The sequence below is a fragment of the Emydura macquarii genome, unplaced genomic scaffold (genome assembly GCF_026122565.2).
Source record: "Emydura macquarii macquarii isolate MOO-44397 ecotype Brisbane River unplaced genomic scaffold, CSIRO-AGI_Emac_v2 contig_2473, whole genome shotgun sequence".
NCBI lineage: Eukaryota > Metazoa > Chordata > Testudines > Chelidae > Emydura > Emydura macquarii.
Window position 1 is genome coordinate 20,233,393 of NW_027132610.1, and position 21,004 is coordinate 20,254,396.

General features: G+C 38.3%; 1 protein-coding gene across 3 annotated transcripts in view; it reads right to left on the bottom strand.

The window, feature by feature from the left end:
- Nucleotides 1-21,004, bottom strand: part of RB1 (RB transcriptional corepressor 1) — a 137,046-nt gene that overhangs the window by 47,842 nt on the left and 68,200 nt on the right. For all 3 annotated transcript variants that reach the window (XM_067563114.1, XM_067563115.1, XM_067563113.1), the window contains one exon: nt 20,624-20,826. In XM_067563114.1, the coding sequence (XP_067419215.1) occupies nt 20,624-20,826 (203 nt within the window). The remainder of the gene's footprint in view (nt 1-20,623; nt 20,827-21,004) is intronic.

Consider the following 21,004-nt stretch of genomic DNA (forward strand, 5'->3'; position numbering starts at 1 on the left):
TTTTTGTACATTTAGAAAGAATAAAAATAATTATTTATTTGAGGTGCCTGAAAGCTACTGCAAAAAATCCAGGAATTTTTAAGAATTAAGAGCTTACATGAAGCAAGAATGCAACTTTCATTTATCTTTACAAATAAGTAAGCAATACACAATGGAAGCAAATTTAAAATTTCCCTGATTTTCATACATTCTTCAGCAGCTGAAGTATTGGGCACATTTTGCTCAGAATTTGTTTGACTTTACTGTAAAATAATAAATATTTTAAAAGTTAAATGAAGTGTTAAAAACAGTGGTTTCTCCCAAAGAGAATAGAGTCTGGAATAAAATTTGTTCTAAAGAATACTTGTGTTCTGGATTTCTCTGATCAGTATAACATGTAGAAATCCTCAGGGCAATCTGAGAAAGGACAAGTTCATGTTACAGAAAGTGCATACTGGAACATGCAATTTAATGTTCAAGTATATTATCCAATTGGGTCTACTATTCTATGTAAGTTTTATTCAAATTTCCCTTTAGGTTAGAAATACATATTGCTTACTATTACTGAAAATGTATATTTGTTTTGCTTAAGGAGCTTATCTTACCATAATTTGATTCTGAATGAGTCTGGCAGCCTACAGCAATATTACTACACCACAGTCATATAGAAAAGAAAACCCAAGGTACCAAAACTAAACTAAGAACTACAAATATGATATAGAATTCAGTGGATAATGAGTAAAACTTCCATGATGACAGGAATGCTTGAATGTTTCTAACAAGAAAAGTTTGCCATAAACATAAATGCTAAGTGTGAGTTTATAAAATGAAAGGGGGGGAATTCAGAAAAAAATAAAGGAGAAATACAAATACTGTATCAAATGCAATCAGAACTAGTATGTCATCATTGACATTAACTCTAGCTCCTAACAAGCACAGAACAACATACAGTATGATAGGAAATTGTTATTTACAGCAGAGTTTGACTCTGCAAAACAAAATTTTAAAACTTGTGCCTTACGCTAGGGCACAGCATACATCCAGTGCTATAAAATGGTCTCAGCTGTTGACCTTGACATCTTTCTTTAGTTCATACCAGACTTTAGAAAAAGAAAAAACCCAGAAAGTTATTGTAAAAGATCTGTTTGTTGTATTGTTGTAGCTGTGTTGGTCCCAGGATGAGAGACAGACCAGGTGGGCAAAATACTAACTTTTATTGGACCAACTTATATTCACCAAGAGAAGCTGGTCCAGTGGAAGATATTACCATCTTGTTTTAGGTATTCATCTAACAGTTTTATACATGCTCTTCAGATTAATAAATTTATTGGCAAATCTGTGAAGTTAAAACTAGTAATTTTTTCAATTGCATTGATTCAAAGAGCCTAATGATATTATATTGGGACCTATAAAATAGCATTTAAAGTATAATTTAAATAAAATTTGTAATCAGTTATACTTATAAAGAACAATAATCTGATAGTTGATTTCACTTTAGCTTGTGTAAACTCGGGGTTTTTTAGTTGTTCTAAGAAGAGCTGACATTACATTTTACATAACTATTGCAAAGTTATCTGTGCATCTGCTGGTAGGCAAAGTTAGTTCCTGACTCTGCAAGCACACATAAAAAGAAAATGGATAGAGGAGTAAAATTTAAAATTACTTGTTAGTGCAGTGCTTTGTTACATTTTAACTGGATGGCCTTTACTTTTGTCTTTTTCTTGCTCTCCTCTCAAGATGGTTAGAATGATGTTCTGAGTCTCATTACTGATGGGTGCACATGTGCGCACACTCACCAACCCCTCACCAGCTGCCATCCTTCAAACAGAAGATGATGGCCTAGGGTCTGAGCTAGGCAAAGCTACTCCTTGATCAACTGAAAGGTGAACTGTGGCACGACATCCTACATTATAGAAGTTAAGCACAATGAACCCACCCCTAGTCTCTCCCAGAATGTGGGCAGGTGAAGTAGGATGACTTTTTCCAACATGACAGATACAAAAATCATTGGCCCAGAGGCCAGAACAGGCTGAGGAGATAAAATTGTACCTAAGGGTACTGCCCTTTAAAACAGACTTTCTACATTACCATTTAAAAAACAAAGCCAAACACTAAGGGTGTATCTACACTGCAGTCAGAAGTGTGACTGCAGCATGTGTGGACATACGCAAGCTAGCTATGAACTAACTAGCTCGAATAACAATAGCAGTGAAGCAATGGCAACACTAGCTGCATAACCCTGCCCAGGACCCGAGGTCTATATTCGAGCAGGTACCATGGGCTGTACAACTTCACCCAGGACTCTGAATATATACCGGAGCAGCTAGCAGCTGAGGCTTCACTGCTATTGTTACCAAAGCTAGCTTGGGTATGTCTACAAGTACTGCAGTCACAACTCTGATTGCAGTGTAGGCATATCCTAACTGTAGTTCCTCCCACATTATACTCAGAATTTTCACTGCAGCATGGTCTAAGCACAAGACTAAGATCCTGACCTTGGCACCAACTCCCCTCTGTATCCCTGAAGCAAGATTCTTAGGCCAAAATTTTTAAACCTATGTGCCCTAAAAGTAAGGTTACTAAAACACCATGCTTAGGTACGTCTAAAAAGTTACCTCATTTTTAGAAGTGCTGAGCATTTGCAGCTCCCATTTATGAATGCTCAGCACTTTTTAATATTTAGATGCCCAAACACAGATTTAGAACCTAACTTTAAGGCCAAAGCTTTCAAACCCGGATGCCTGGCCTCTCTACAGTACCTCCATTTCCACATCTATAAAGTGAGGACAGCATTTACCTACCAACTGTGTAGAGGTAATGAGGATTACACAGCTTTCTTTAAATAGTTTTGAATATGAAATGTGGTAGATAACAGCTCACAAGATTATTAAATAGCAGAAATTCCAAAAGAGACCATAAAAAAGAAAACTAACTTCAAATCAACAGTTCTAATTTACCTATTACTATTACTTCTTACCACAACAGCAAAAGACAGACAGGGGTTTACCTGCTTTGGTGCAGTTAGTGCCTTTTTGTTATATGTTTGTACAGTGCCTAGTACAGTTGGTTCTAGGTTCACGAGTGGAACTCCTATGTGCTAGCCCCATACAAATATAATAGAGGGAAACAGAGTACCTAAAAGAGGTGTGAGGTATCGCTTATACATTTCTTTTGCTTGCTTGAGTTTTCTACTGCTAAATCTAAGCAAAATGCAGAAATTTTATGCAGATTTAGATTTGTCATGACATACTATACAACTATAGAGAAGATAGGTGAGCTAGTATATTTTATTGGACCAACTTCTGTTGGTGACAGACCCAAGCTTTCAAGCTTCCACAGAGCTCTTCTTCAGGTCACAGACTCATAGACTCTAAGGTTGAAAGGACCAATAAGATCATCTAGTCGGACCTCCTGCACAACACAGGCCACAGAACCTCACCTATCCACTCCTGTAATAGACCCCTAACCTATGACTGAGTTATTAAAGTCCTCAAATCATGGTTTAAAGACTTTAAGGTGCAGAGAATCCACCAGCAAGTGAGCCCCGCCCCGTGCTACAGAGGAAGGCAAGAAACCCCCAGAGCCTTTGCCAATCTGCCCTGGGGTAAAATTCCTTCCCGACGCCAGATATAGTGATCAATTAAACCCTGAGCATGTGGACAAGACTCACCAGTCAGACTCCCAACAAAATAATTCTCTGTAATAACTCAGAACCCACCCCATATAACATCCCTTCACAGGCCATTGGCATATCTACCGCCAGTAGTCAAAGATCAGTTAATTGCCAAACTAGGCTGTCCCATCATACTATCCCCGCCATACGTTTATCAAGCTCAGTTTTGAAGCTAGCAAGGTTTTTTGCCCCCACTGTTCCCCTTGGAAGGCTATTCCAGAACTTCACTCATCTGATGGTTAGAATCATTTGTCTAATTTCAAGTCTAAACTTCCTGATGGCCAGTTTATATCCATTAGTTCTTGTGTCCACATTGGGGCTGAACTTAAATAACTTTTCTCCCTCCCTGGTATTTCTCCCCTACAGTCATATTCCACCTTGTAGTTAGCTGCAACATTTAGGCCCTGTTTATACTAGTATTTATGCTGGCAAAACTTTTGCCGCTTAGTGGTGTGAAAAAAACACACCTCTGAGCAACTTAAATTTTGCCAGCATAAGCACTTGTGTGGACAGTGCTATGTCAACAGGAGACACTCTCCTGCCAACAAAGCTGCTGCTGCTTGTAGGTTGGTAGGAGCGCTCTCTCCCGTCAACAGAAAATGGCTACACTGTGCCACTGTAAGTTTTAAGTGTAGACTAGACCTTAGTATGTTTCCCAGACTTGAGGAAGAGCTCTGTGTAAGCTTAAAGGCTTGTGCTCTCACCCACAGAAACTGGTCCAATAAAAGATATTATCTCACCTATCTTGTCTCAATTATTCTAGGACCAACATGGCTACAACACTGCATATGACGTACTATGACGATCTATCTCCATAACATGTACTATACATAAATTAAATTGCTATGAAATTGTACTAATACAGGACTTCTGTATTTTGTATTCCATACTACAATGATTCTTGGGATGAGAAACTATAAGTATTTACATATTACTGGCGCCAGAATCCACTAAGTTTTGCTATAGCATTTGGCACTACCTATGGCAAAATTCCAGGATTGTGTAAGAGAACCTATGTTTAAAACCATACTACACTAAAGACAGAAAAATTTCTGACAATTCAACAATATGGAGCAAATGTCTTTTTTTGAAAAAATAAAAGAACATTATAAATATTCCAGTACTTCATAACCTGGAGTAATTTAACCATTTCACTGCTACCAAATATACTAGGAATAGTACATCTACTACACATATACCTTCAGTGCTCTCAGAAATGGATGACATGCCATTAATTTAAAAGGAGTGTTCATTTAGAATTGCAATAACTAAGGCCCTGAGACTGCAACAGATGGTGCACGGCCTGTGCAGAACCTCACTGTAGTTAATGGGGCTTCAAGTGGCTTGCAGCAATACACTTAGATAGATCCTATGTAGGTAAAGGAGTAGATTAAAGGGGATAAATTCTAATTTTATAGTATTTTCTCGTTAACTGAAATCTGTATTTTAATTCCTCTTTAAAAGAGCTCGAAAAAGTCACTTTAACTTCATGTCAATGCCTTTACTTAATGGTCTTAAAAATCTGCATCAGGCACTAAAAACAAGAAAATATTTTTTAACAGGTGCTTCACAATGACAAGAAATCTTTAGCTCTGGCCATAATTTAAACTGTTAGAAAATATTGATATTAAGCTCCACAGTCATTTCACAAGGAAGAAACGTTAGTTTTCTAGGTATTGTAAGAATAAGAATAGTAATGAAGACAGTATTGTGTGTGTATAGATATAGATAAAGTACATACTATTTAGATCTCAGATAAGGAGAAATCTACCATCAGCAGAGTTAACACATCTTAAACTCAGCTAGAGTATGTACTGATATATAGGTAATGTTGGCCAACGTTTTCAAAAATAGGTGCCTCAAATTAGACTTCTAAATCCATATTTAGGCATTTCTGAGTGGGATTGCCAAAAATTCCTATTTTTGAAAATTTTAGCCATTGCTTTTCAAGGGCCTGTAGGGTCACTTTTGTAGTGTAGTAAATGCCAAATCATAGATGAACCCTCCTCACAGCCACCAAAATGTAGCGAGAGAAAAAAAAGGAAGTTTCTCATTAGCAACCACAACTTGTTAAAGTGTAATTATGGTCAGACTTATATGAATAAAAATAATAACTAATTAAAACACCTACTTCCCAGGCTTATTCAGAGTCAGATTCTTTCTTTACTGACAAAAGTAAGTTTTAAATTACTTTACTCCTAGGAGTACTGCACAACCAAAAAGCTAAGAGACAGTACTAGACTCTATTCTGTCTCATATATCAATCAACCTGCGAATGAAGAATATTTTCTAGTGATTATTTGTGATCCAGAGATTAAATCAACTTGACCTTCAGATTCCAGGATGAATTTGCAGGACAGGGAGTTAGAAAAACATTTTTATTTGTAAACAAATCAGCTTTCTATGGACTAATTAAAAGGCAATAAATATAGAAACTCACAATGGCATTTCAATAGTTATTTTTCAATGTTTAAAAAGCACTTCAAAAGTTAAAGCAAACAAAGTGAGGTTCATAAGCACAGACATTGCACAAGTTTCCCCACATTGTTCTGTCAATGGTTCTCAATAATTAGCCTCAATACACCTCTGGTTCTTACACTCTTGGCTGGTTTGACCCCCATTTTTCCCTCATTCAGGTCAGATTATACAGTGGTTTTACAATGTAAACAAATCCTTTAGAAACAAAGAAATATTTTTCACTTGTGATTTAAACTTGCATAGTGGCTATTGCAGGACTTTCAAAAGCACCTAAGTGACTTCGGAGCTAAACCCCAGTGAAAGTCTATGGGACTTGTGTGCCTATGCTGCTTTTGAAAATCCCACTGTAATGTTTTAACTCACTCTGCCATCTTGTCCTCAAAATTATTTTCTACAGTCATTTTACAAATAAAATGTAATTCATTCATTGAATTCCCAATAGTCAATATATTGTAAGGTCTATACATCTCAATAAATCTGCAAATATGGGCAAGTTCTAATTTTGTTAGATCTAATCAATTGTACCTTAGGGTACTAGCATTTGAGTGTTAGGGTAGAAATCTAAGGAGGAAACTCGCCTCACATTTAAAAAGCTAAAATCAACAGAAGTGTTTCCATAGTTGTTTTAGAACAAAATGGAATCTGTTGGTTAGAAGTTATTGCACATCTGTGCTGAGTTTGCTATCCAAACATTGCAGCGTTGAGAATCTGAAGTAAAAATGATAGATACATTTGAGTAAATGAATTTTGCTTGAAAATCAATTAAACTGTTTTGGTTTTTGTTGTTTTTAACCTTCTGCTTTAGCAGTCTAAGGTTTAGCTAAAAGCAAGGATCAGTACAATGATTTGTTTTAAGTTTGATTTTTATCTTGATAATATCCATTTAATATTTCAAATTGTATTTACTGGGGATTTAAAATGCTTCTCAGCTAAAGACAAGATAATGCATATATGTAGGCTGCCCGCCAATCAACTTCAGCCACGCCTTCCCTTACCTCTTTCTCTGTAGGATCAGTACACTTTTGTAACATGTTCAACATAGTACATCAAACATGTTTACATTCTGTGGAAACATGCTGATTTTGATAATCTTCTAATGGAACACAGGCAGGGTTCAAAACTTGCCTGCAAGCTCACCCACCCAATTCTTCAGCAGCCCACCAAAAGGGCAGCTGTGGAGTTGGGAGTCCAGGGCTTCAGACTCCTGGGGCAACTCCTGCAGCCTAGGGAGCCAGTTGGTCTGAGAGTTAAGCAGCTCAGTAAGCCAGCTGGCCCAAGAGTCTGAAAGACTTAGGAACACTGAGCTGTCCTGAAGCTAAGGACACTGGAAACCCTGACAGATGCTGACTGAAACTGAGGGTGCATCTACACTGACGGTGGCAAAGTTGCCGCTGTCAGATCGACCTATCTGGATCGATTGAGCAGTCAGTGAAGACCCGTTCAATCAATCCAGAAGTCAACGCTGTTAATCCACCCCCTCAAGCGGTGTAGCGCTGTGTCAACGGGAACGCGGTTCCCGTCAGCGCAGTGCAGTGAAGACGGCATGCAGAAGGGAAGCACAGCAGTCGACGGGAGTTACGCAAACTACTCTGCGTAGCTTGCATAACTCCCGTCGACTGTTGCTGAATCACCGGTTAAGTGTAGACCAAGCCTGATACAATTCTTGTCAGAGACAAGGTGAGATGAGGTTTGTCCTTTTATTGGACCAACTTCTGTTGGTGTAAGAGATAGGCTTTCAAGCTACACAGAGCAGGTCTACTTCAGACCTTATCTCTTTAATATCCTGCAACCAACATGGCTACAACACTGCAAATAATTCTTGTCAAGTTCATCACTGCTATTTAGTAGTGGGCAGCAGTGAAACTGGCAAGAATCACATCTATTTAAGTCAGCAGCTGCTGGGGAACCTAGGGAACAAATTGTTTCAGAAACATGTTTCAGTGTTTCTGAAACGAAAATTTTACAAAAGTTCATTTCACAGGAAATTCTGAAAATATGTTTTCATTCTGAATCAGAACAGAACCAAATTTCAAAATGGTGCAATTTCCTCTGAAATGGAAATTCTGACCAGCTATCACCTGGAGCACTAGAAAAGCATGCATATGGCTGAATAAAGAGCATACTAAAAAAAAGTTAATTTGGACTCCTGCCTTGATAATAGGGGAATTTTTTTTTTTAAACTTCCATAGGAATGTAAAGCGCAAAATGGCTCAAATCACAATGCAGCAATAAATAGTGAGAGTGTCATATAACTTCGGTAACAGTTATTTGAGGCTGTGGTTCAGATACATCAGGCAAGGCTGTTAATAAATCCAGCATAACTCCACTGGATTTAAGTTATATTACATTTACATCTGTGTAACTGAAGCATAATTTCACCCCGGGCGCTGTATTGATATAACACAGTAGAATCTGATCCAGGTGTCATTTAACTTTCATATTTAAAGAGACAGTCACATCAAATTTAGCCCAAAATTCAGGCTTTGTAAAATCAAGCTTTTACAAGACTTAAGAGCAGCAAATTTGTTTCCATGAAATTTAAAAAATAATTCCAATAGCAACTTTAAAAACATTCACCTAACGTATCTGCAGAACAGATATTGCAAAATTGTGGTAGTATATAAAAAGCTGAAACTGAAACTTTAGTGTCTGGTCTGTTTCTAAACTAACTGTTTTATGTCCATTTTACAAGCTGAGAGAAACACAAAATAGTAAATACACAGAGAAGAGTGAAAAGTAAATTCCTAAAATTCTTGGTTTGAATATGTTTGGATTGCAGATTATTCTATGAAAAAATAATCTCTATTCTTTAAACGGGAAGTTAGATTAAAAATCAGAAGTAAGCCCAGTGAGAATTATTTCCAAGAAGTATCCTAAAGCAAATCTGACAGCACTTGTTAGTGATGAATGCTCATGAACCCCTTAATCAGTCTTGTCATGACTATCTGAAATTCCTTTATTCAGAGATAAACTATTAATTCTAAACTTGTGCATAAAAGCAGTACAATGAGAAAAACTTATTGAATCTTAATTAGGTAAAAACCAAACAAACAATGATCATACATTATGAAGTGCTGCACTGTGCAGTTGCTAATGGCTGTTTAGTACTAATTTCTGGTTGTGTTTGTACTTGAATCAAAATTATATCATGATGAATACACCTTTTAACAGGGTTGGTCTGAGATGATTCATTATTACTGCAACATATAAATCTATGAATGTTGTGTTAACATTAACATGACCAACTGCTTAGAAACAAAGGAAGTCTTTTGAATGTTTAATTAGTGTGTCAAAAAACAAAATAAAACAAAACACATTTAATTGATATGGCCCAGTGCATGAGCTCAGCGCTAAGCATCTGTTTTCCTTTCTAGTATCCTAAAAGACTAGCACCCAGGTATGATCCACCTTCACAGTAAGCAGAAGTTGCGGCCACAGTTCTCACTACAACATTGCAGGAGGGGCTGCTACTTAGTGGGTTTTTTGTTTGTTTTAAACAGGCCCTGACTAGTAAAATTGGTAAACGTTCAAGCCCTGCACTCCCCTGAATGGACTCAAAGGGCTTGATCTAATTTCCACTAAAATCAATGGAATGTCCTATTGATTTCTCTGGGAGTTGGATCAGGCCCAATGTGATCAGTACTGAAGTGTTTAGTCCCACATAATGAACCCCTTATTCACAATGGTGAAGAGTTACATAAGTAATTCCATTGAACAAGAGGTTCACAATCTGGCCTTTAGACACCCAGTTCATCCAGTATTTAACTTTAATCCTACTTGTAGCCCCACTGAAACCAGTAGGCCTACTCGTATGCTTGAAGTTAGGAACTTGCTTAAGTACTTGTTGAATTTGGACCTTAATGATTCGTTTTCATAAGCAGGCAATTTTTCAGTTTGGAAGGCTTTCCTCAATTTTGTTTTTGGCATGTGAACATTTCTAGACAAAGCTTGCAAAGACAACAAACTCTGCTATCTCATTCATTACACCATGGTCTTTAAAATTACATACTATTTCACACAGGTTTTTTTCTACAACCTTACTATAATCCAAAAAAATTAGATGTTTTGTGCGTGCACTTAAATTGATTTCTTTGACACACTGGTCAAGTATATGCTCAGTGAAGAAATTCTTTTCTCCCTGGATTATTTTAATAATGTAGTCAGCAGCAATTACTATGCAATTTCATTTTATCCACAGTACAGCCTTCTTTTAGAGGATGAGGCCATCAGCTACAAACCTAGTTTAAATATATATTTAGTTGTCTTACATGTGCCTGCAAATATTGACTATTACATTAATCTGTAGATGCTGTGTAAAAACAGCATTGTACTTCATGTAAATGGCTTTAATGGAACATCTGGCATCAGGCCCACTGACTGGGGGGAGTAAAGGGGTCAATTGCCTAAGGGCCCAGCAATTTAAAAGGGCCTGAGCGAATGGGATAGATCCCTGGACGGTGGGTGAAGCTTCCCATCCCCTACTGTACTCAAACAAGCAAGGCACTGACTTTTACAGGAAGCCTACTCACCAGCAAATAAATCATGAAGATTTCAATATCCTCTCTGCTCGTAAATACTGATTAAGCAGGCACAAAGTACAGCTTGAGAGACAGGAAGTGCTACTGCATGTGCTTGTGTATACCTGCAGAGAATCCCAGTGCCTTGAGTTTCTTTTTGTAGACTCATTCAAAGTAACCTTACTCTAAACCACCTTGAGGCCCTTGTTCCCAGAAGGAAATGCATTTTCAGATATTAGGAAGTGAGAATGAAAGAAATTCATGTGATTTTTATGCCAGATCAAATATGGGGCTTATTAAACTTTAAAGTGTTTAATAGTGCAGTGAGAATGCCTCTCTTCTGGTGACACGCTGCCACAGCTATGGTAAGCAGAGACATTAAAGCTGGATCCTCTTCATATTACAGAGGGGGCAGTGGGCAGGGTGCTGTTTGTGAGGGCTCTGAGACCCTGGAACTTGCTTCCCTGCCCTTGGTCTGAAATAGCCCAGATTTGGTGATTTTTCAGGCACACCGCAAAAGATATGTTTGAAAGGGTCTCTGAAGAATGCTAAGAGTTGGCTTCCTAGGTAAAGAAGGGGACAGGACAGGCTGGTCAGCCAGGTGCCTATGGAACTGATTTTAATGCTGCTGGGATTTAATTTAATTACGCTAGAGCTCCTAGAGCATTGGATAGATGCATTTCTTATTTCAAATCTAAATAAAAAATAAAATCTTCATGCCATTAAATCTGAATAAATTAATCAAATTGACATCCATCCATACATGTGTCAAAAATATGTCAGTGAAGGGTAGCATGAACAGCCCTTGGTAAAAAAATATCTGTGGAGCATATCAATGATCCCTTTGTCTTAATAAGGAATTAAGAAGCCATATTAATGGTTTCCAAAATTATCTCCAAACAATTTGCATCTAAAAGGATCATGGCCTTAACAATAGGAGGGGTTTAAAGTGGGTAAAACAAAGTGCTTAGTGCTCCAGTAAGGACATAAATGACCCAGAGGAAGGAAAATATTCTCATCTTGAGTGAATCAATGCAGAGGATGACACCTTTTCAAAACTATTAGTCCTGAAAGCTTTTCACTCCTCTATTCTGGCAGGCTACCTTCTGGTGTTAAAACAAGAGATGACCTACAAAAGTGTGATTTCCTTCCTAAGTATAGATGGCTAAATCAGATAACTGTGAAAGTGATAAACACTTTTACAGGACCAATCATGAGACTGGTGTATAACAGGATATTATCTCCCAATAAGATACAGAAATAAAACTAATTTAAACATATTTTTCAAGCAGAATAAAATAAATTAGAAAGATCAGATACTCTCTTTAATTTTTTCCTCAGTGAAATTCTGCAAGATGCCTTTAACCGTGCATCTCTGGAAGTTAGCTTCATTGCCTGAAGTTTTTTAAAGTTATTCTGTACCCAATTTGTCACCAAAAATTAAATTTTTACCAGACTCCTGTCTAAAATTGCACATTATGAATCAATTTTCAGAAGCAGACAATGGCATGAAAAAAAGACAGAACCATAAAGAAAAGCCAGGATAAAGTAGAACAATTTATTATAAATAGCTAAAGGAAGAAACCCAGCTAGTGACTAGGATAGGCTACTCAGTGGAAGTAGTACTAAGATAAGTTACATTCCTAATTATGGAATATAAAAGATGATGCATGCATTTGTAAAACTTTTTCTCTTATTTTAAAAACCTTCCACTGTTACCTAATCATCTGTATTAGTTTACTGCACTCAAGTTTCTTTCATAGTAGCATAGTACATTGTACCTCTAATTAAGAAATGTCTGCTTTCAGCACGCACAAAGAAATATTTCAGTTTCCTAAGAATCTGTTTTCTTCTAATTAAAAAAAAATTAAACACTACAAAGCTGTTTAAAAGAGGATAGCTTTCTTGGTAACCATTACACTGACTTTCTGAGAAGCATGTTCATACTTGGGCTCAACTATCCTCACACATTGGTTTTACACTAGTGAAACTCCACTGACTTCAGTGGAGAGAGAGAACGGATGAGCATAACAGTAATAAAACTATGTGGTTACTAGGGTTAGCTAGTGCACAGCTTAAAGGGTTATAATTAAATAAGCATTTTTTCTTTACCTATGTAAAGCAACATCAGTATTCCCCATTGACCCTCTCTCTACCTAGTTCATGGAATCTATTCTCCCATCATGTAATTTTCCACCACACTAAGTTTTGTATAATCAATACAATCTAACATCTCACACAATTTTATTTAAGAGTATCTCCACATGAGAGTAAGGAAGTTGAACTGTTTCCTATACAGCTGATTTAGAATCAAATTACTGAATTCAGGTGATTTGTTAAAATCAAGCATCAACTAGCACTTAGTCATAAATAGCATGTCATCTTAACCATAAGTCATGTGGCTTTGTTCTGTTTTGTAAAGTATTTAAAAATATAAAAACATTTACAAGTTTGAACTACATCTTTCAAATTACCCATCCTTTCTGAAGACAGCATCTAGTGATGTGCATAATTTATCTCCCTCATACATACACAGGACTTTTGTTTGGAGGCAATACACAAGTAATGAACTGCACAGGAGCATGATAATTTATCACTCACCTTTGAACTCATTCCCTACCCTCTTGCTCACAAATCAGTTTCCACAGGACTACTGAAATATTTAAACACCTGAACAACTTTGAATAGCCACTTCTTATTTTAAATTAATCTGCCACAGAAATGTTTCCTTCACCCCACAAATCACATTTGCTCAAAGCCCAGAACAGGTAAGATTTAGATCTGAGCTTGCAACAGGTTTTCTGTACCTAAAAATGCCATGCCTTTAAATTCTGTTGCCCTGCAGAGTTAGAAATAGCTTTTTAGTACTAGAAAAGAGAAGACTCCCAATTTCCCAGTGGAACCACCACTCATTTCCTAGCTCTTGAAAAGCCCAACATATCAGACTTTAAGTTTGCGACATCTTTATGCCTAGAAAAAGTTATATTAGGTCATTTTTAGAGGTGTTTTACATTAGTTTTTTCCTCTCTTGGAGGCCTGCACAGTTGGACTCAAAGTAATTGAAGTTTGATCCTTCAACTGATAGTGTGTGGGATGACGTATTTTGTATGGTATCAGGGTTAATATAATAAAATACAATGGGATGAAACTGAGAAAGGGAAACATTTAAGTTGATATAAAGAAAAACCCGTTTTCAAGCGACAACTGCAGCTTTTCTCCTAGTTTTGTCTCCTCTGCTATTGCCTTTGAAAAGAGCAAATAATGTACAATATGTTATGGAGACAGTAATTTTCTTGATACAGGATACACAAATAGATTAATAATGAAGATCATACATTGGAACAAAGTTAAATTAAAGGAAAAGTTACACAAATTGTAATCATCCATTTTTATTTGCTATAAAATTGACAACACAGGACTTGGCACTGTATAAGATGCTCCCTAATGGATCTAAATTTTTCATCACAAAAGAAAGTGTGATGGGGGAGAGTCTTTTCAAAAGTATTCAGTACTTGCCTATCTTTGCGCCCATTGAGGTTAATAGTAATTGTTATCTCCAATGGGAACAGTGTTAAGCTAATGAAATTATCAGTTTCTTCAATGTTTGGCAACCTCAGCCCCAAATAGTATCTTCAAAGGTCAGCCGTTTCCTTACTATTGTGATTAGACAGTCTGACGTCTGTTGTGATAATAGGGTTTACCTTAATTGTGAGCTCAACTGTAAAAAGTAAATAAAAGTTCATAAAATGTCTCACAATAACCTATAACAATAAATGCTGATGGGAAAAAGTGCAAAAAAGAAACAGACTAAATTAGTATAAACAAAAAGTCTCATTAATATAATTAAAGAACTGTGTTAAGACCATGCTGGTAAACAAGACCGTTTAAAACCAAAAAACAATGAACCAAAACTGGTATTGGAAATTAGGACTATTAGTGGACAAAATAATAAGAAGGTGGAACCTGCCCATCACGCCTTTTGGGAGTCCTTAAAAAAGAAAAAGAGACTTTAATGAGAAAATATGGATGAATGGATGGAGGTTACCACTACTCTGATTAACTAAAAGAAAAGGAAGGAGCAACCTTTACAATCATGGCTATCAAATTCACGTTCTATTTTCATACATTTCATCATCATAGCATTTTTAAAATCTTGAATTTCACAATTTCAGATATTTAAATCTTAAATTTCACAGTGTTGTAACAAAGCATGAATATGTATTTTAAAATGGCAACATATAAACAAGTAAAGCCCTTAACACTCAGCATTTATTAAACTGGGGGTCCCGACCCAAAAGGGGGGGGTGCTCGTAAGGCTATTGTGCGGATAAGGGAGAGTCGCAGTATTGCCACCCTTACTTCTGTGCTGCCTTCAGAGCTGGATGGCCAGACAACGGTGACTGCTGGCCAGGTGCCCTGCTCTAAAGGCAGCACCGCCCACCAGCAGCAGCACAGGTGACTATACCATACCATGCCACCCTTACTGGTTGCTGGTGATGGTGCTGCCTTCAAGCTACGTGGCTGGAAAGCAGCAGCTGCTGGCTGGGCACCTAGCTCTGAAGGCTGAACAAATAAGGGTGGCAAAACCGTGACCCCCTCCCACCACATACATAAACACACACACAAGTCTTGCAAACCCCCTTCTGGGTTGGGACTCCCAGTTTGAGATACACTGTGCACTTTTGCATGCTTTTACCATATAATATAGGGTAAAAGTACACAAAAGACCAGATTTCACAAGGGAGACCAGATTTCATGGTCCATGATGCATTTTTCATGGCCATGAATTTAGACTGATAGACTCAGACTATAAGGTCAGAAGGGACCATTATGAAATCTAGTCTGACCTCCTGCACAATGCAGGCCAAAGAACCTCACCCACCCATTCCTGTAATAGACCCCTAACCTATGACTGAGTCATTGAAGTCCTCAAATAATGATTTAAAGACTTCAAGGTACAGACAATCCACCAGCAAGTGACCCATACCCCATGCTGCAGAGGATGGTGAAAAACCCCCAGGGCCTATGCCAATCTGCCCTGGGGGAAAATTCCTTCCTGAGCCCAAATATGACGATCAGCTAAACCCTGAGTATGTGGGCAAGATTCACCAGTCAGACACCCAGAAAGAATTCTCTGTAATAACTCAGAACCCACCCCATCTAATGTCCTATCACAGGCCATTGGGCATATTTACCACTAGTAGTCAAGATCAGTCAAATGCCAAATTAGGCAGTCTCATACCATCATCTCAAAAAGCTTATCAAGCTCAGTCTTAAAGCCAGCTGGGTTTCTTGCCCCCAGTGCTCCCCTTGGAAGGCTGTTCCAGAACTTCACTCTTCTGATGATTAGAAACCTGTGTCTAATTTCAAGTCTAAACTTCCTGATGACCAGTTTATATCCATTTGTTCTTGTGTCCACACTGGCACTGAACTTTAATAACTGCTCTCCTTCCCTGATATTTGTCCCTCTCATCTATTTATAGAGAGCAATCATATCTCACCTCAGCCTTCTTTTGGTTAGGCGAAACAAGCCAAGCTCTTTGAGTCTCCTCTCATAAGGCAGGTTTTCCATTCCACGGATCATCCTAGTAGCCCTTCTCCGCACCTGTTCCAGTTTGAATTCCTCTTTCTTAAACATGGGAAACCAGAACTGCACACAGTACTCCAGATAAGGGCTGACCAATGCCTTGTATAATGATACTAACTCCTCCCTCTCTCTACTGGAAATACCTAACCTGACGCATCCTAGGACCGCATTAGCTTTTTTCACAGCCACATCACATTGGCAGCTCATAGTCATCCTTTGATCAACCAGTATAGGCCCAGGTCCTGTCTTCTTCTGTTACTTCCAACTGATGCATCTGCAGCTTATAGCAAAAGTTCTTGTTATTAGTCCCTAAGTGCATGACCTTGCACTTTTCCATTATTAAATTTCATCCTATTTACTCCAGTTTACAAGGTCATCCAGCTCTTGGTGTATGATATCCTGATCCTTCTCTGTATTAGCAATACCTCCCAACTTTGTGTCATCTGCAAACTTTATTTAGCACTTTATTAGCACTCCCACTTTTTGTGCCAAAGTCAGCAATAAAAAGATTAAATAAGATTGGTCCCAAGACCAATCCACTGAGGAACTCCACTAGTAACCTCCTTCCAGCCTGACAGTTCATCTTTCTCTATGGCCCATTGTAGTCTCCCCTTTAACCAACTCCTAATCCACCTTCCAATTTTCATATTAATCCCCATCTTTTCTAATTTAACTAATTATTCCCCATGTGGAATCGTGTCAAATGCCTTACTGAAATCTAGGTAAATTAGATCCACTGCATTCCCTTTGTTTTAAAAAAATCTGTTATCTTCTCAAAAGAGGAGATCAGGTTGACCTGGCATGATCTACCTTTTGTAAAACCAAGTTGTATTTTATCCCAATTACCATTAACCTCGATATCCTTAGCTACTTTCTCATTCAAAATTTTTTCCAACACCTTGCATACTACTGAGATCAAACTAACAGGCCTGTAAATTACCTGGTAGGGTGCTATTTATAACTAGGGCGCTACCAAATTCACTGTCCATTCTGATCAACTTTACGGTCAGAGGATTTTAAATCATCATAAATTTCATGGTTTCAGATATTTAAATCTGAAATGTTATGGTGTTGTAACTGTGGAGATCCCAACCCAAAAGAGGGTTGTGGTGGGGAGGGGTAGAAGGTTATTGTACGGGGCGGTTATGGTTTTGCCACTCTTACTTTTGCACTGCTGCCTTCTGAGCTGGGCAGCCAGAGAGCAGTTGCTGGCCAGACACCCAGTGCCACCGTCAGAATCAACACAGAAGTAACAGTGGCAATACCGCAGCGGCACTGCCTTCAGAGCTGGGCTCGCAGCCAGCAGCGGTTCCTAGATGTGGGTCTGACTCGGCCCCAGGAGCAGCCCGTGCAGGGGAAGTCCTGTCTCTCCTCAGCCCATCCAGGACTAGTAGTTGGAGCCAGTTACACAGTAGGAGACCCTGGCTGGGCCGCCCCCAGTCCTGCCCCTTTCCGACTCCAGGCCCAGTGCTCGGGAGTTTAAGTGACCTAGAGCTGGCTCTGTGTGTGTGGAGGAGGGGGTGTTTACCACGGTGGCCCCCTTACCACAGGGCTCTGGGCGGTGGCCCACTCACCCATCTGTAAGGCTGACCCTGCCATCCCTCTAGCCCCCCATACCATGCCACCTTGCCCTCTGTGCTGCTGCCGGTGGCAAGGCTGCCTTTAGAGCTGAGCTCCTGGCCACAAGCTACTGCTCTCCAGCCACCCAGCTCTGTGAAATCTGGTCTCCCCTACAATAGCCAGATTTCATGGTCCATGGCACGTTTTTCACAGCTGTGAATTTGATAGGGTCCTAATCATGGCTGCCACCCTCACTGTCTCCTGAGACCCTGGATCTTCTTCATTCTAATCCTGAAAAATGTACTGACCAGATCAGGCCCAAGAGAGGGAGCCAGAGGACATTGCCACATGCACCAGCTCTGGCTAAATGCCATATGCCACCTAGAATGTGAGACTGTCTCCTTCACCTCCCCTTTGTATATTCTTTCCCTTCCCCACCTTAATTGTTTTCTTTCCTATCCTTCTCTTTTTCCCTTGTCGAATAAGATTCTCTCTTAGCCAGCCAAGATTTCATATTTTGCAACACTGCTGTAAACCTGTGTCCAGGAAGAGGCATCTAAAAGCAATGCCCTAAACAGCCAAATACTGGTACAAGTTTGCCAGGTCTCAGAGTGGCTGATAAGACCATGTGCATGCCTGTGTTTTTCAACAGTGAAGGTGAAAGTGAGTGAATGTCAGAGACAGAAGCTGCATTTTCTGTCTTTGCTGTTCTTTTCTCTCCCCTTTTGTGCGTGTGTCTTGTTTTGTCGTCTTGGAAATGGGATTTTAATAATAGCAGTTTCAGTTCACCTCCACTATCTTTTTGTCTTTTCCTCAAAAGGACAGTTATTACCATATTTGATACCATCTAAAAGACTGTCAAAACAAGTTTTTCATTTGCAAACTCTCTCCAGCTACAAGGAAAGGGAACAAAGGACGTAGTTAAAATGAAAGCTTTATTTAATACTTTACATTTCAAATGCTTTAACTGATTTTTTTTTTTTTTAAATCTTTAAGAAAAGATTTAAAGGATTTTAGTGGTGTGTTTGCCATGATACTAAGCAGGCTGAGCTCTCTGTATACCAAGTCTTGTTAAAAACCAATTTAATGTTGGATGGTGACTGTGTTATGTTAACACCTTTGACTCTGAGCCCCTTTATTCCATCTAAATTAATACACCACCTCCTGCACAGCACTGTTCACAAAATTTCATCAAGTGATTCAAGCCAGTAACTTCTGGTTGAACTTGAGCTTACATCCGATCTTGATTTACAGACTTCAAATGACAAAATCCACAACATTCCTAGGTAAGATGTTCCAATTGTTAATCACCCTCACAATTAAAAACTTAAATTCAGACTAGGAGTAGTATGCATCTAGCTTCATCTTCCAGATTTTGGATGTTAATAAATTCACATAGGAACTTAAGGCCAGAAGGGACTGACCACTGAATCATGTAGTCTGACCTCCTGTATATCACAGACCATTACATTTCACTCACAGTTTGTCACACAATGCCACAGACCAAATTACAGGGATTTGATTGTAGACCACTTTAGTGTGTTGTGCTCTAACTGCACCATGTAAGCCCCTGCTAGCACAAACTAAAAGGTACCTAGTCTGTTAAAGCATATCTTCCAGAAAGGCATCCAGTCTTGATCTGAAGACCCTAGGAGATGGAGAATCCAACATTTCCTTTGGTAATCTGTTCCAATAGCTAATCACTGTCATTTAGAAATTTGTCCCTTATTTCTAATTTGAATTTGTCTGGCTGCAGTTTCTAGCTGTTGTCATGGCTTTGTCTAATAGACTGAAGAGCCTGATGTCTTCTGGCCGCCTAAATACTTACTGACTGTGATCAAGTCATTATCTTTTAAGCTTTCTCTTAGATAAATTAAATACATTGAGCTTTTTTAGTCTCTCACTGTAAGACACGTTTTCCAGACTTCAAAGCATTCTTCTAGCTCTTTTCTGTATCCTTCCCAATTTCTCAACGTCATTTTAAAGTGTTACCAGAATTTAATACAATATTCCAGTAAAGGTCTCTCTGATTCCATGGAATTAACACTTTTCTACTCCTACCCTCTATGCTACTCCAGTTACACATTCAAGGATCGCATTCATCGTGAAAGGCAAATTCTGCAACATTGTAAAGGAAGGAGCTACAGGTTTATGATTCATTTAAAACAAGTTACAAAAATTTGTTCACCAGACATTAAAATTTCAGTGAATAGGCTCTTCCATGGTGGTCTTCATCCCCTGACATATTAGGCTGACTCTTCACTACAAGCTTGAAACATGTACCAAATGTACTACTATTGGCCAGTTTGTTCAAGATCAGGGCAGCACAGAGCTACCAAGAAATCCAAACTGATCCAAGTGTGGGAGACAAGGCAACTCAGTATTCAGCAACACTAACAATAATATCCAAGTACTGTACTAAGGCTCTTGCTCTGAATGGGAGCAACAAGTGGCAAAAGAGAAAGATAAAAGCATAACATTTACTAATTCATTTTGTCTGCTTTTACTGGCCCCAAAATATTATGTATAATTTGGGAGTAGTGCATTTAAAATATTCTGAGCCAGATCCTCAGATGACAATAAGCCAACATATCTTCACTGAAGAAGTCAGTCAAGCTAAACTGATTTATACCAGTGAGAATTTGGCCAGTGAGAATTTTAGGACATCTACAAACCAAGCTAGTTTTGGTCTTCTGATTTATTTTATTACTAATAACTCTTAATACAATTTTATATATAATCTAATGGAGGTGGGTATAATTTCTTCTCTCTATATAGACATACTAAGTGGAGAAACACATTTTTACTTATTTTAAAAATATTACTTACTGATTGCCATGCCAGGGATTCCATAATTCGATGTTCACAGCGTTCTAGATGTTTTATCCTCTCTCTTGTCAAGCTTGGTTCTGCTTTAATAAAGCTTTCAATCACCTTGTAGAAGTCAAAGGCTTTTAAATCAAAAACATTGAGAATCCATGGAAAAGACAAATCTGTTTCAGTATTGGTGCCATCACTTTGTGAAGCATTCCCTGAAGTAAAAAAGACAAAAAATTAGTGATTCAGCAATAAAGTGATATGATCTTCTGTATAAATCAATTTTTCCCTCTATATTTATTCACTGCTGTTTATAAGTTTCAGATACTTAAATGTAATGTGCATATGTAGTTACTAATTTAATTAATTCTACGTGGCTATTACTACTAATAA